Source organism: Giraffa tippelskirchi, chromosome 5, assembly GCF_054371585.1.
Source record: "Giraffa tippelskirchi isolate mGirTip1 chromosome 5, T2T-mGirTip1v1.2.pri, whole genome shotgun sequence".
Lineage (NCBI taxonomy): Eukaryota > Metazoa > Chordata > Mammalia > Artiodactyla > Giraffidae > Giraffa > Giraffa tippelskirchi.
The window spans coordinates 98,761,834-98,778,114 of NC_137279.1; the positions used below are offsets into that span (position 1 = coordinate 98,761,834).

The following is a 16,281-nucleotide window of genomic DNA, read 5'->3' on the forward strand; positions in this document are numbered from 1 at the left end:
TCTTTTCTACTTGCTCCTTAGCTTCTCTGACAGCTTGGTAGACAACTTAACGTCCGTCTCCTCAACCATGTTTTGCTCTCCTTTGCCTGATAAATCTTCTTATATACATTCTCTGTGGACATCTTATTTTGTTCTCATGCCCTCAGCTATCACTCATATGTGGATGACTTCCTAATCTGACTCTTTCCCTGAACTGTCTTTGGGATTCCACTCGGAGTTTCAGATTGCAATGGCTGGTGGGATCAGAACACAGAACTACTTAAGCTGGTACTAAAATCTGTTTCTTTGTAGTCCCCTTTTTCCTTGTCTTGCTTTTTAAAAAAAACTCTTCTTGAACTGTTCCTCAGTTCATTTTGATTCATTCTTGTATCATCTTGACTTCCTTTGGCCTGTGTTCAAACAAACAAACAAAGACTAACTCCAAATACCTGCCCCCGTCATATCATTTTATACCAAAATCTCTCCCTCTTCTGCTGTTTTCATCTTCATAAAACCTCCTTTTCAGGGAATTCAAAGGAAACACTTGGCAAGGAAAAGGCCATCACTATTTTGTTTTCTTTTATTTAACGTGACAAATTCCAAATATTTACATTTTAAATGCAAGCCTGTTTCAGGAGCTGTGTGTCTTGTTAGGGAGAAGTATGGAAAGTGGGGCAATGTGGATCCGTTAGAAATCTGATAGGAAATCCTAAGGTCTCTAACCTGAAAAACTGGAAAAATAGTAAAGAAACAGTTCTGGAAGTTGGACTAAGTCACCTACTTCCTTCCCCAAAGTAGTGGGAATTTCTTTGGGTATTTATCCTGAGAAAGGTGTAAGGGAATGGAAAGAACAGAATTTAAGCAAGAACTAAGAAAGGCTAAACTCTCAAGACAAAATTTTAAAAAATCATTCTTATACCGCTTTTATATTCCCCACTGACAGACTTTTAAAAGCACATTTAAACTACAGATTTCCTTGGAAACCGACCAAAGGGATTTTATAAAGGAGAGGCATTGCGGTACTATCTCTATGCGCATTTATGTCTGATTTTCGTTAGGCCAGCACTGTTTTTCCTCCAAGGTCTTAGTGTTTATTACAGCAACAATTACCTCAAGTACAATTCCTCTAGGGTAGTTTTGTTTAAAGGTGCCTAACTTATCATACTTCACCCAACTACTTTCAAAATCGTTTAGTCCTTCATGCTGAAAGTTAAAAGTACCATCTTTATCCCTGTTCTGGTTCTGCATCAGAAGCCTATCTCCTGCAGGGCAGTGCCACGAAGGCATGCTTTCTACGTGGTGAGCACGTTGCTGTGCACCTTGGCTGCAAAGCAAGAGCTCGTTTTAAAACCGCGGGGAGCGGGTGGGTGCAGTGTGCTGAATTATCTGTTTCACAACTTCCGCACGTGAGAAGGATGTTTTCTTCCTTCCTTTAACATTAAAAACAGACAAGACAAAAACAAAAACAGAAAGAAATCCAACAAGCTTCAGAACTGTCCGATAGCCTAGGGAAAGCGCGCCAATCACACAAAGAAAAGGAGGGGGGCTACTGGGATTCAAAATCATTTCTCCGGGACGAACACCTTCCTGGACCTATCGGAGTTAACTGCGCGCTTGGTCGCAGCCAGTAAACACAGTGTTTCTGGTTCAGGTCCGCCCTAAATACTGATAGACATTTATGTAACCCAATGGAGTAGTGAGTTGCTGAAGCATCCGCCAATACATTCGGGAGGTGGGTGGAGTGTAGGCCAGGGGGTTGGCGGTGCCGTGTCATGGAGGCTCAGTCTCCGAGCAGCCATTGAAGGGGAAGGAACTGAGGGTGTGTGTATGTGTGTGCGTGTGAGTGCGCGCGCGAGTGTGTGGACAAGGAGGTGGGGGCAGCCGAGTTAGAGTCCCAACTCCTTGGACTCCATTTGCGATTCTCTTCTTTCTTCCCCATACCTATCTGGTGGTGGTGGGCGTTTATATTTGCCTTTCTTTTCATTCATTTCCAAATCTTTTAAAAATTTAGGGTTAGGGGTAGTGGGAAAGGCAGGAAAAGGTAAGGGAGGAGAGTAGTAGCAGAAGAGCAGGAGGAGGACATGGAGATGAAGAAGAGGATTAACCTGGAGTTAAGGGACAGAGCCCCGGAGGAGGTGAGATGACTCAGCCCCCTCCCCTTCCTCACCAGCCCTGTATTCGGAGGATCGGGTTTCTGGGGGTCCTGGTGGGTGTGTGGGGAGGGGTAATGAGTTAACCCCCATCTGGGGTTAGGGCTGAGGGGAAATATTCAATTTTAACTTTTAAATCATTAAAATCTTAAAATGGCGAAGGGTTTAAGTTTCTAGGGGGCGTTTTTGTGTGTGCTTGGGGGCTTAGCCCCTTCTCCCTTCGAGTCAGGCATCATGGCCTCGTGGGGGCGGGAAGCGGGGTGTTGGGGGTGGTTCAGCGGCTTCGCTGCCCACGTTCCCGCTCCTTAGGGCCGGCGGCGTGGGCGCGACCCCCCAGTCCCATTCGCCTCTGCCGCAGCCATCGTCGCCTGAGAAGTTAGTCCAACTTTTCTGCAGTGGTGCCAACTCTTTTTTTGGGCCAGGGGGCGTCCCCGGCCTCGAGGCCCCTGGGCGTTCGACGACATCGCGCCTGGCGCTGGCTGGGGTCGCTTGCGTAGTCGGAAGGACCGCGGGCTGCCGGCGGCGCCCACTCCCCCGGGAAGCGGCGCGCGCCGACCGCCGCCAGGCGGAATCTGGGTCAGGGGCTGGTTCTCTGGCCGCGAGGAAGTTTTGGGACTCGTCGTAGTGACCGGAGGTGGGGAGGAGACGCGAGACTTTATCCCCTTCGTCCTCCCGCGGTGTAACAAAATTCGGCTCGGCGTGTCGTGTCGTGGAGGCTGCAACTCCAGTTTTGATCCCGGGAGACCGTTTCACAAAACTAAACAAATGGGTCGTAGAAGTTTCGCGTCTTAAAGATAGGTTCGGCGAAACTAAATGATGCGCTCTCGCTGCTGTCGCCTTAGTTAAAGAGACAGGCTTGGGAGGGGCCACGTGAGGCGGGTCGCGGTCAACTTTTCGGGGGTCGGGCGGAAGGCGTTTCCGCTTCTTTTTTGGAGGGAGCCTTCTGGACTGCACCCGGTCCTCCCCGCCCGGGGCGGAGGCGCCTGGGGGAACGCGGGCTGGGAGGCGACCCCTTTTTTCGTTGGGGAGTCCCCGCCCCTTGTAGGGTTTCCCGTCGGTCGGAGCGGCAGGTCGCGAAAGCGGGGCCCATGGCCAGCAAGGAGCCTCGCGTTTCTGGTCTCAGTGGAAAACGTCTCGAGTCTTGCTAATTGCAGCCTTCGAAATAAACCCTAGAATTGCAATATAAGGGGTATATTTTTTTCAGAAAGGGTAGAGGTGGTGCTTGTGTCTACCAGCGTAGTAGGGTCCTTTCGGTAGGCTGTAGCGGCGTGAGGAGTGGGAATCCGATATCTTCATGTACTTTTTAGAAAATATCTTTCCATGAAATTGGTGGGTCAGGGAGGAGGAAAAGAGTCACTACTATCATACCACAGATAACTTGAAGTTTCCTAGGGCCTACTCTTTAAGGACTTAAGGAAAAAACAAAATCAAAGTTAAAAAGCTGTCTCGCAGAAGCACACATTTCGAACGCGCTTGTATGTTTTGGTTGGAAAAGTGGGTTTGCCCTTCCTCCCCATTTTTATACCTGTCCTATCCCTAGTAATTTTCTTGCCAGTTTTGGGGAGTCCCGGATGTCACTGTTTTGCAGCCTCTCCTTCCCCTGTGGTGTAATAACGGTCTCTTATATTTGAATAACCCTTTACAGTTTACAAAGCACTCTTCTTGTTTGTTACTTACTTTACTACTTCCGACCAACTTGTAAGGTGGATGGTATTTTAGAATCCAAATTAGCAAACGGAGTCTCAGGGCAGTGAAGTTACTTACTCAAGTGGAAAAACTGGTTTTCTGACACCAAATCTAGTGGCCCTCTCCTCCACTCGGCTAGACTAGGAGTCCCAAGACTGACAGTGCAGGCACAGCTCTGCCCCACGCTGTGACTGACCCCAGGCAGTCATGCTAACCTTCTAGGCCTTGACTTCTTTCGCTTTAAACAGATGATGATGCCTTGCTTTGCTTCCTGAAATACTGTGTCATGTTCAAAGAGAGAAGGTGGCATTCCTAGTTGCTAACATTTATTTCTCAAAATACCTCAAACATATATTTGCATTGAGAGTGGAGGGCCAAGGTGTCCTGCCTCCCTTCTAGGTTTAAATCCATTTAGGCCCACACCAGGACGTTTTGTGCTCCAGCTCTGACCAGATAGAGGATCCAGCATCTGCCCTTCCACGACTGGGGAGAAGTCACAGAAATTCTACCAGGGTGGCAGGGAAAAATAACATTTGGTCAAGGATGTGTTGTTCTGGGTGATACTGGTATTAGAACAAAGAACATCTGAAAGCTGGTTTGTCTGAGAAGGAGCTTTCTAATGTTTCTTCATGAAAGGTAACAAGGTATTTTTGAGTTATGGTGACATCAACCAAAGATAAGGGGGTTCTAAAGTGGAAAAAAGTGAATAAAACAATTGCCTTTCTTTTCCCTGCTATTTTAGGGCTCATTTAAATCCTTTCTCAGTAACCTCGGTGTCCCCTTACTGCATAAATATATGCCCTGATGTTGAGGGTCCTTTTCACAAGTGTCAGAAACAAGTTTCACGTGGGATGTTTTTCAAAGGTTTATTTCTTATGCAATTAAAAAAAATTTTTTTTAATTAGTAGGACATCCCTGGAGGTCCAGTGGGTAAGACTGTTCTCCCAATGCAAGAGACCCAGACCCAGACCTAGTTCCCTGGTCAGGGAACTAGATCCCACATGCTGCAACTAAGACCCAGTACAGCTAAATAAATAAATATATATTAAAAATTTTTTTTATTAGTGATTTGAAGCAGGCATTGAACGTCTTAGTCCAAGTTTAAATTAAAAAAAATTAACTTATGATATCAGACTTTGTATTTCAATTTTGGGGGAGAATGAAAAGGATCTATATAAGGGAATTGGTGGTTTTTTTATATTCATGTTTCCAGAGTGTCAGGACCCAGGTCTTTTTGCTAAACAAACTAAAGAATCATTCATATTCTCTCTTCTAGGTAACAGAATTGGTCCTTGATAATTGCCTCTGTGTCAATGGGGAAATTGAGGGCCTGAATGATACTTTTAAAAAATTAGAGTTTCTGAGTATGGCTAATGTGGAACTAAGTTCACTGGCCCGGCTGCCCAGCTTAAATAAACTTCGAAAGGTAAGTTGGCATTAGGCATGAGAGTATCATGATTTTGATGCCAAGGGCTATTATGCACATTTTTTCCCAGATGAAATGATGATTCTGCCTTTTAATTAGAAGCCTCTAAGTTTCTAGAGGTAAGAAAATGGGTTGTGTAGCATTTTGAAATCCACTGTAACATTGCTTTGGTTGTGGAAATTTAAATTTAATAATGAAATCACTTTATGACATGAATTTAACATCTACCAAATGTTTGAAGCGTAAAATCCAACTATTATACAACTGGAACCAAACCTGGTTAGAAGTCTGTAGAAATTCTAATATTTTATTTAGCAGTCATAGATGGGAATTTGGAAATTAAAGACTTGTGAAAGTCTTTGTTGAAGCCAAAGAGAATGATAATTGTTTTCTTCTTTAAATTGATATATTTTAGAAATCTTTAATGTGTCCTAAGCCTTCGCCATTCCTTGTTTTCTTCTCATGTTGAATATGTAGTTGGAACTTAGTGACAATATAATTTCTGGAGGCTTGGAAGTCCTGGCAGAGAAATGCCCAAATCTTACCTACCTCAATTTGAGTGGAAACAAAATCAAAGATCTCAGTACAGTAGAAGCTCTGGTAAGTGGAAAGGTTTGTCTCTGGACTTGCTTTTTTTGGTTGAATTTTCTGAGATTTGCTTGAGTTTTATCCTATTGACTTGTAATTCACTGTTTTGAAATTTTTGACTTTCTTATATGTTGTGATATAGATGATACTGCTTTATTTTCCTTTGGAATAAAACATTCAGATAAATGTTTAAATCCGTAGGAAATTTATTTTATCATCAACTTCAGAAGTTGAACATCTGGTTGTAAAATTTCCAATATTTTCTTAAATTCTGTTCGTTCTTTCTTGATTATTTTTTGAGTTATTTCATTAATTTGGTCCTCAGCTTCCTCGTATATGAGGGAAGGAAAGGAGATGAAGTGAAACTCTGAAAATTTACCAAAAAAAAAAAAAAGCTTGGGGTGAGGTTGAAATTGTTGAAAATAAACTTGATTGTGGATTTAAACTAATCATGTTATTGTTGTTGCCTCTTTATGCACAGATTCAGTCAACAAAGTATATTGAGTGCACGCTACAGGTAAAGCACTGAGCCAGGTGCTAGAGATAGCAGTGAACAAAGCAGAGTTCCTGCTTTTGTGGCGTTTACGTGCCAGGGCCTATTAGGAGAATTAACTGTGCTCAATATAATAACCCTTCATTATAAAATTCTAAACATCTGAAATTCTCTTGACTAAAAGTTCTATACATTTTCTGGTTCATGCACTGAAAAGAAGTAACATGAGATTTTAAATCGTGAATGTAATTTTTTACTTTTTACCTTTCTAGCAAAATCTGAAAAATTTGAAGAGTCTTGACTTGTTTAACTGTGAGATCACAAACCTGGAAGATTACAGAGAAAGTATTTTTGAACTGCTGCAGCAAATCACATACTTAGATGGATTTGACCAGGAGGATAATGAAGCACCAGACTCAGAAGAGGAGGATGATGAGGGTAATCATTCTTAATACTATAAATGTGTCACAATTATAGCCTCTACCCTAGCTAGTAAATTAGATTGGACTTGGGTATTTAAGTGTGGGGGATAAAAGATGTAAGACAAGAAAAACTTAAAACCCACAGCCCTAGACCTGTGTTTGTTCAGATTTCTGATTGCTTTGGGGAATTTAGTGGTTATTATAATATTAAGCTCCATGAAATTTTATATTTATGTAAACCTCACCACTACTCAGTAAAAGTGGTAACTTTTTTTTTTTTTGGTAATTTTTAAAATAGTATTAAAAACAAACCAAAAACCATTCATCACATAATTATCCATAAAAGTCACAAAGTAGAAACAACTCAAGTATATATCAGTTGGTGAACAGATAAACAAAATGTGATATAGCCATACAATGGAATCTTAATCAGCCATAAAAATGACTGAAGTACTGATGCATGCTACAATGTGTGTGAACCTTGAAAACATTCTGCTAAGTGAAAGAAGCCATTTTCAGAAAGCCATATATTGTATGACACTGTTTATATGAAATGTCATACAATATGTGTGGCATTTGCCACAAATTCGTAGGCAAATTCATAGAGACAGAACGTAGAGTAATAATTGTTAGGGATCTGTGAGAGGAGAATAGTGAGTGACTATTAATGGATATAGGTTTTTTATTTTTGTAGGGGGTGATGGAAATGTTCTAGGAGTTGAACATTTTCGGATAAATGGGTGACTAATCGATCAGATGACAGAACAGCTGTCACTAACAAATGATGGGACACTGTTACTATTGGATGAAAAGTTATTCACTTGTAAGAAGAAATTTGATGGATAAACAGTGTTACAAAATGATGGAATGATTGATAGGTTTTGAAGACTATGAAGTAAAATCAATTTCAGTACATGTAATGTTTTGATGGGAATCTACACATTGGGAAAATTTTAATATTTAGATACTGTATTTCTCAAATAGTAAATAGGGATGTTATAAAAGAGAAATCTTAAAAAAAAAAATCACCCTGAGACACTTTCTACCCATTGGCTTAAGAATTTGAGGGGCCAGGGCAAAAATATTTGCCCAGATGTTTGCTCATCTTTTTAAAATATTCTAAAAGATGGAGATGAAGATGATGAAGAGGAAGAGGAAGATGAAGCTGGTCCACCTGAAGAATATGAGGAAGAGGAGGAAGAAGAGGAAGATGAGGATGAGGATGAAGATGAAGCAGGCTCAGAACTGGGAGAGGGAGAAGAGGAGGTGGGCCTCTCATACTTGATGAAAGAAGAAATTCAGGTGAATAGACCTTCTTATGTGCAGTGAAAATTAACTCTCTAGGCATAGGGTTAAGTAATATAAAAAGTAAGTTGTGTAGAAATTTGAGAGTTGTTTTTCACAACTCTCTGTGTGTGTCCACCTGCTTTTTTTCCCCACTGCCCCCCAGTTTATACTATATCCAGATAATCATAAACCCTATGATTTTGCCTCCCAGATATCTTTCAAATCCATCTTTCCCTCAGCAGCATGGTATAGTGGAAACATTTTACAAGTATTTCTGAGCCCCAGTTTCTGCATTTATGCAACTGAGATTTATACCAACTTCATAGAGTCTTTAAGGATTTAACAAACTAATATGTGTAAAGTATCTAGTTGCTGGCACATTGTAGGCACTCATGGAAACTTTCCTTTCTCCTAATTATTTTTTGCTTATGCTTTTCTAGTAGTTTTCTAAATGGTCTCTCTGAGAACAGCGTTACTACTTAGGTGTATCCTCCGTAGTGCTTGCCTCTGTGGTCTGCATGCAAATGTGATTGTATCAGTATCCTGCTTGAAACCCTTTAATGTTTCCCAGTTACCACCACGACATACAAGGCCCTCCATTATCTAGCCTCTGCTTCCTTCTCTAGCTTCATCTCCCTTAGTACCGAATTAAATCATCACACGAAGCTATTATTGCCTTTCTGTCTGTACACACATTGTTTACTTTATCCGAAATGACTTGCTAGCCATGCCTGCTGATGAACTTTTCTTTTTTCTCAGGTAAACATCAACATACTAAAGCATGTAAAGTGGATCGATTTTATGCACAACTCCATGAAATATTATATATGTACATACTTGTGTAACCACTACTCAAATTGTGCCTCATGATTCTTTAAACACTCAGCTCTGGAGTTGGCTCATTATTGAAGCTTTCTGTAATTTTAAAGAGACAGTCACTCCTTCCTCTTTTACCTTTGAACCTATAGACATTTTGTAAAAACTTATTTGGCCACTTTCTATTAGATAGCTCCTTTAGGGAAGGGCTATTCATCTTTGTGTCTCAGCATCTAATACATTGATTTGGACATAGTGGGTTCACAGGAAATGTCACTTGACTAGAACAAATGATCTGTAGTCCCTGGGAGTTTAGATGAGTTATTAGTTTTCTCTTAATGTAAAATTATTGAGTTTTGTTTTCATCATTCATAATTTAATATTTATTAAAAATAACCTCTTATTTAGACTAGAAATTGTATTTTTATTTGTTTTCCTAATGACTTTTACATTACTTAGATAAACAGTATCACTGATTAATGATGATTTTTCTCTGATACCATTTTAAATATGAAACTAGTGTAGAAAAAAAATGGCACTTAAATTTGTTTGGGGCCTTAGTGAGTTAGGATCTTTACAATAATGAATAGAACTTTTAAGTATTCAGGGAGAAAGGCAGCCTATTCAATTTATATCAGCATACAACTTGAATATTTTCCCCATAAGTTTTAATTTACTTAGTAAAGTAATAGACTTGTTATTTTGTAATTTGACTTTTTTTTGCCTTTGGCTGCACTGCTCCATTTGTGCTACCTTAGTTACCTGACTGGGGTTGAATCCATGCCTCTCCTACAGTGGAAGTGCAGAGTCCTAACCACTAAACCACCAGTCCTTGCAGTTGACTTTTTATTTTCTGTGACAATAATTCTTCTTTAAATAGTATTAAGTCATTTAAAAATGATCTTCAGCTAACTTTGAATGTTTATATTCATCCTTCTGTTTGAGTATTGGGAAATATTAACTGAAAATGATGTGGTGAAGTATAGAGCAAACATCTCTAAGATAATATATACAACATTAAGTCAATGTGTTACCCAGGTAGCTGGGACCATAAGGTTTCAATCATGATGAGGTAATTTGGGTGTTTTTTAAAATGAAGTCTTGTTTTTAGAAGCTAAGAGCCAGAGAACCTTCAGATAGTAAGATTAAAAAAAATTAGAAGGAAATAGAAATGATATTTGATTAGCTACTTTTTTGAGTTATTTCTATTTCAGCTGCTCTTCAGATGTAAGGAATTAATATGTATAAAGAAGGACTTATATGTAGTATACCTCATTAAAAATGGAGATGGAGGATTTAGGAGAATTGGGAATTAATGGTGTTTTTGCACTATTCACAGTATTAACACAAATGAGAAAACATTTTAAAAGCCACTAATTAGGAAAAAACCATAATCTTTACAGACCAAATCTCTGGTAATCTAATAGATTATGTGTGTGTGTGTATTTAGCTGTGCTGGGTCTTCATTGTAGCACACAGGATTTAGTTTCCTGAACTCCAGGCTCCCTTGCCTTGTAAGCACTGAGTCTTAGCCAAAGGACCACCAGGGAAGTCTCTAGATAATATACATATTTTTAAAGCCATAAAAAGATGATGTATTTTTTAAAAAGGCATAAAAACATGAATTGATTAATCATGTTTTGTATGAAACAAAATCCAGAGAAATAATTTGATTTGTAAAGTTGAGCTTTTCTAAATTACCATGGAATACATGTGATTAGTATTTCAAGTGGTTTGGTTTTTAAAAAATTTATAAATATTTAAATACCCTCATTTGTCATTCCTTGCAGATTTGAAGTGTTTAAAAAAATGTTCTTTCTCCTTTTTCTCTCTCTTTCTCTACTCTTCTCTTCCCTCTCTCCTCTACCCCCTTCTCTTCCTTTTTTATGTAAATGTAAGCCCGCACATTTTCCTGATTTTTACTATAGTTGCTTAGTTTATTTGCTACCTCATCAATTGCTTATGCTTCTTGTAGCTTGGATGTCCTGGTATGGAGTGTTTTAAGGTTTGAATTGACTGTCTAAGAACGGTTTCTGATATGTGTCATGCAGTTTAGTTTCTCAGGGGGTCCCTAGATTGATTCCATTTTTTAAGATACATATTAGAACTTAACCATTTGGAACACAACCAAGCACAAGGCAGTAATGTTTAAATGTAAAAGTGTAAAAGGTCTAAGTAACAAAAGACGTTTTCTTTGTAGGAGAATATTCAAGCTGTTACTCTAAACCTATTTTCTCTTTTATATTCAGTTCTCTGGTAAGCTTGTTGATCTAGTTTCTGAATCCATAGCAGATTAAAATTGAAATAGTAAGTAACTGTAAAAGAGCAGCCATTAGGAAAAGATACAACTCAAAATAGAGGCCAAGAGTCACTTTAAAAAGAAAACCATCTTACATATATTAAGTCTTTGAGGGAATTGGCATATACTAATTAGTATACTGCTCATCGTCAAAATGGTGACTGATAATTCAAGGAAAAGGTTTAGCATAAAATAGTAGAAGTGTGCAATGCATTTTAGAGATTTTATCCCAATTTGCTAAAAAAAAAAAGAAAAAGAAAAAAGATTATGATGTTTCAAGGCTGTGTTTAAATCTTAGTTATCCGAAACACCTCATCCCACGAGTTATAGATCAAATTTTATTGTGATTTGTATTGATATTTGCTATTTTGCTGTGTAGATTTTTAGATGTAGAAAGAACTTAGAGATCTTTCTAGATGACTACTTCTTTCATTGATTGGAAAAATGAGGTCCAGAGGGATTAAGTGACTTACTCCATACGTATAACTGTGTTGGAGCTATGATTCAGGTGATTCCTTCCTCAGTCTATGAAACAGAAGACTGTGTCTTTGAAATAGTCAATAATTATTCTGTCTATTAGCCACTGGGCACATTTGCTTATTTAAAATAAAATTCAGCTCCTCATTTGCACTGGTCACATGTCAGATGCTCAGTTGCCGTGTGTGGCTAGTGGTTACTGCATTGAACAGCACAGATACAGAACATTTCCATTGTTGCAGAAAGTTCTTTTGAACATTGCTGTTCTCAACCATAACTTATTTTCATGAAAAAACTAGATTTAGTTAGGCTTTTAAAAAGACCTCTGTAAGTTAGGCAGAGGTTGTCAGAACACAGGATGACCATATTTTTTTTTTCCTGTTGGAATGTATTGTTATCAAAGAGTGAAAAGCCCATGTTTATTCTCAAACTGAATTTTTTCTTTTAATTGAAGTATAGTTGATTTAGTGGTGTGTTAGTTTCTGGTATATAACAAAGTGATTCAGTTTTATTTTTTATATATATATATATATATATACACACACACACACTTTTTCATAATCTTTTCCATTTTGGTTATTGCAGGATATTAGATCCCTGTGCTATACAGTAGGACCTTGTTGTTTATCTATTTTATGTATATAGTAGTTTGTATCTCCTAATCTCAAACTCCCAATTTATCCCTCCTTCATCCCCTTTGGTAGCCATAAGTTTGTTTTCTGTGTCTGTGAGTCTATTTCTGTTTCGTAAATAAGTTTATTTGCGTCATATTCAAACTGAATATTTGAATCTCAAGGATGAAGAAGATGATGATGACTATGTTGAAGAAGGGGAAGAAGAAGAAGAAGAAGAAGAAGAGGGTGAGTTACATTAGCCATTCAAAAATCCTAAAAAGCCTTTATTCATGGGTTTTAAAGAATGTGTCTATAATTCAAATTATCAGTGATCTCTTTGATATTGGTAACATATCACACAATTCCTTGAAAGGTATACAACCTTTTTAAAGAGGAATTTTCTCAGGACATTCATTAATTCCATTTAAAAGAAAAAAAAACAGCTTATAACATTTGTTTCAAAACAAGAATGAAGAGCTAATGGAACCGTAAGCTCAATTTATTGTTTTTTTTTTATAGCCTTTCATTTTGGAAAGGGTGAAACCTTATTTATGAGAGAAGAGCAGTTGAACTCCAGATAATGCCTGTTTTAGATTTGCCCTCTGGTTCTCTTTACCTAGGTCTTTCAAGAAATTTAAAAATTTACTAACAGTTCCATTAATGTTTCTTGATCTGTACTTCATGATTTGGCCACAAGGGTGCATAGCAAGCTGTCATTATTTATGGATTTCTAAGTCTATTAAGGTTGTTTCAATACTGAACTTAAAAGTAATGCAGAGGGGAAACCTAACCTATCATTTTCTTATGCCATTAACTTTAACTAAGATAGATTCAAAATTTTGTAGCCTAACAAATATTCATTTGTTAAAATTAAGTATTTTGAACAGTTTTCCTTTTATTTTTTCAGAAGAAGAAGGTCTTCGAGGGGAAAAGAGGAAACGAGATGCTGAAGATGATGGAGAGGAAGAAGATGACTAGATCATTCTAAGACCAGATTCCCTAATGTTCCTGGGTGTGCAATAGAGTGATCACATCTTCTTTGTTTCTTCTTGTATGATAGCTATCCCTACAGAATATAATGTGTAACTTTTTATAGGAAAAGTGTGGTTTTACTATTTTTGCCTTATCATTCCAAATAAGATTAACTAGTCTGTTAATGATCATATTGTATGTAGAGAAAAATTTTCATTGACCCCCCCATTGTGAAATTCCCTAGCAATTTATTTAGAATCTTAATTTTTCTAATTGAAGCTCATTGTATTAGTCATTTTTAGCATAATTAAAATATGATCACTTTTACACAGGCATAGTATGGTGCATTTCATTCATAGGGTTTTAAAGTTATTTATAAACTCACTGAAATCACAGTTGGCTGAAATCTGGAATGAAAATAGTCTCTTGAATGATAAGTTGGTTATTTTTTTAGAGGCAACCCAGAGATCTTTAGTTTGAAGGCAATGCCTTTTTGGCTGAGAGTAACTGAGTGATTTTTTTGTCACATGAGTAGCTTGGAAAGTAGGAGCAGAATAGTAAAGGTTCTATTCAACGATATAGTTCATGGCATTTGTGGAGCCTTCTAAAACCTTTTAAGCTAGGTGACTAACAAGATTTTCGTTTTCAAGGAAAAATTGCTTATACTGAGTTGAGAGACATTTAGGTGAGCCTTTTCTTGTTCCAGTTGAAGATCATGACCCGCCAACGGTTATTTTAAGTGTGCACTCCTGTTTTCCTCTCAGTGATTCTCTTATGGTCATCTCCCTTTCTTGTTTCACTCCCTTCCCTGTTCTCAAAAAACAGTTGGGAAACGGACACCCAGGGTGACTGTCTTATACCTCAACCACCTTTTCAGACCTGTCTCAGTCTTACACAAGCTAAGTGAAAGAAACTGAGTATTTTCTGAAATACGAATATTACTATCAATACAGTTTTATGCAACAGACTCTGCTTACTGTCAATCTTTCTTGACAAGATGTACAGACTGTATTAGGAAGATGGAGAAAGAAAAGAACAGAGGAGACTCTTGGAAGCAGCATTGTGTTCCTCAAAAGTCAGAATAATTGCCTGGTGATAATCAGACATTCAAATCAGATTAGCTTTCCAAATGATTTAGATACCACTCTGCAAAGCATGGGCTTTCCAGGTAGCGCTAGTGGTAAAGAATTCACTTGCCAGTGCAGGAGACATAAGAGATGTGGGTTTGATCCCTGAGTTGGGAAGATCCCCTGGAAGAGGGCATGGCAACCCACTCCAGAATTCTTGCCTGGAGAATCCCAGGGACAGAGAGGCCTGGGTGGCTATAGTCCATAGGACTGCAAAGAGTCAGACATGACTGAAGTGATTTAAGAACGCACACACTGCAAAGTAGTTCTAATTTTTCTGAGTAGAACCTTTATTCTTTGTATAGTTTTAAAGCATTATTACCAGTTATAGCATTTAATTGGAATACACTGGACAGCTGGGAAAATATTTGAAACTAAATCAATATTAAGATTTGTTTTCAGGTAGATGTCTATTAAAAATAGAAACATTTGGGATAACCGAGTGTGTGTTTCCTTATACAACTACTAAATATAATATTATGAGAAGGCAAGTACATCTTTTCTTGTTGTGGAGGCTCCATGTTCAAGGCAATAGCTTTCTTAATTTTGGTTAAAAAATTTTTCCCCTTTGTTTTGAATATATGTAAGTATCAGCAAATTAGTTGGTTACACTTTCATACTGGGACACATTTAAATTACTGAGAATAGTGTTACTTCTTTGTTTGTTTAAAATATATGACAGGGTTTTAAAGTAAAAAATTACAAAGTTATTTCTGGATAAACTAAAAAAGCTGCATAACTGAAAACTGTTGGAATAAGTTTAGTTGGGGGGTTGGAATCTCCAAAAGGCTAACATTTTACTCCTTTTTAACAATTATAATACCCTGTTTAGTCCCTAAGAATTCTTACTGCATAATATGCCAGATTATAAGATAACTTTAAAAGTTAAATCTATATATTGACTTTCTTATCAGTCACCTTATTGTGCAATCGAAATGATCAAAATTAGAGTTCTTTGGTTTGAAAACAACACTTAGAGCCTCCAAATAACTTTTTAAGAGTTATTTAGCTTTGTGGGTGATATTTTCATGCAAATAAGTAAGGGTGGGTTTTATATTTTGTAGAAGTTTCTGGTCCTATTTTAATGCTCTTTGTATGGCAGTATGTATATAGTGTGTTAAATTCCTCAAGACACTCCTTGAAAACTTTGAAGTTAATACTTTTGTGCAACTGTGTTTTGAATAAAGCCATGACAGTGTTAAAAACAAACAAAAAAGGCAGTACTGATTATTATTTTATTGTTTCTGACCCCTGTTTTTTTCTGTGACTGCTGTAATTTAAAGTTTTTGAAACTGAATTGCTTCAAATAAATTGAAGAGTTGTTACTGATTAGTTTCACTGTATGACTTTCATTTTTTGAACATCACCATTGGGGGCTTTGAAGGTCTTTCTAAAAACAGAATCAGCTTGAAAGTTAACATTCAAACATGAATGTGATATGAGATAATACAGTGTAATAGTTTAATTCATTAACTTTTCCCAAGGGTTTGCAAACTGAGCCAGTACTTTTTGTATTTTGATTTGAAGTAATAATATCTACAGTTGAAGTAACTTATTTATAGTTACCCAAAATGATTATAAACCTCTTGTACAGCAAATAGTTTTCTAAAATGAGTCTAAAGTCTCCATTAATACTGTATGTTTATCTTCAGAGTCCTTAGATAATACAAATATAAATAATTCTTGCATGTTTATCTTGAGTAAATCCAATCTGAAAAACTTTTTCTGCTCTCATTTTGGTTTTCCTGTGACAAGTGGTTTTTTAAAAAAATAAAAGTTACATTTGTAGGCAACTCTGGAATCTGATAAAGTCAAGGCACAAGTATGATGTTAAGTAATATTTTCATGTATTTTAATTATGGAACTCTGCTTCCTGAGAAATGGAAAATACTGAAGTACATTTCAACTGCAGGGATTATTGAAATTAGTATGGTATATTTTGGTT

At 37.5% G+C, this 16,281-nt stretch overlaps 1 protein-coding gene across 13 annotated transcripts; it reads left to right on the forward strand.

Moving 5' to 3' along the window:
• Positions 1–1,761: 1,761 nt before the first annotated feature.
• On the forward strand, positions 1,762–15,665 carry ANP32E (acidic nuclear phosphoprotein 32 family member E). 13 transcript variants are annotated; one of them, XM_081487860.1, is made up of 8 exons: positions 1,762–2,114; positions 5,092–5,241; positions 5,719–5,841; positions 6,595–6,760; positions 7,877–8,010; positions 8,274–8,282; positions 12,420–12,483; positions 13,154–15,665. In XM_081487860.1, exons 1-8 carry the CDS (start codon positions 2,061–2,063, stop codon positions 13,213–13,215), a joined length of 762 nt encoding a protein of 253 aa, XP_081343986.1. In that variant the 5' UTR covers positions 1,762–2,060; the 3' UTR covers positions 13,216–15,665. The 13 variants fall into 13 exon arrangements, with proteins under 13 accessions (XP_081343986.1, XP_081343975.1, XP_081343976.1 ...); XM_081487849.1 differs by lacking the exon at positions 8,274–8,282 and having other exon boundaries at positions 7,871–8,046; positions 13,145–15,665; XM_081487850.1 differs by lacking the exon at positions 8,274–8,282 and having other exon boundaries at positions 7,871–8,046; positions 13,148–15,665.
• Positions 15,666–16,281: the final 616 nt, after the last annotated feature.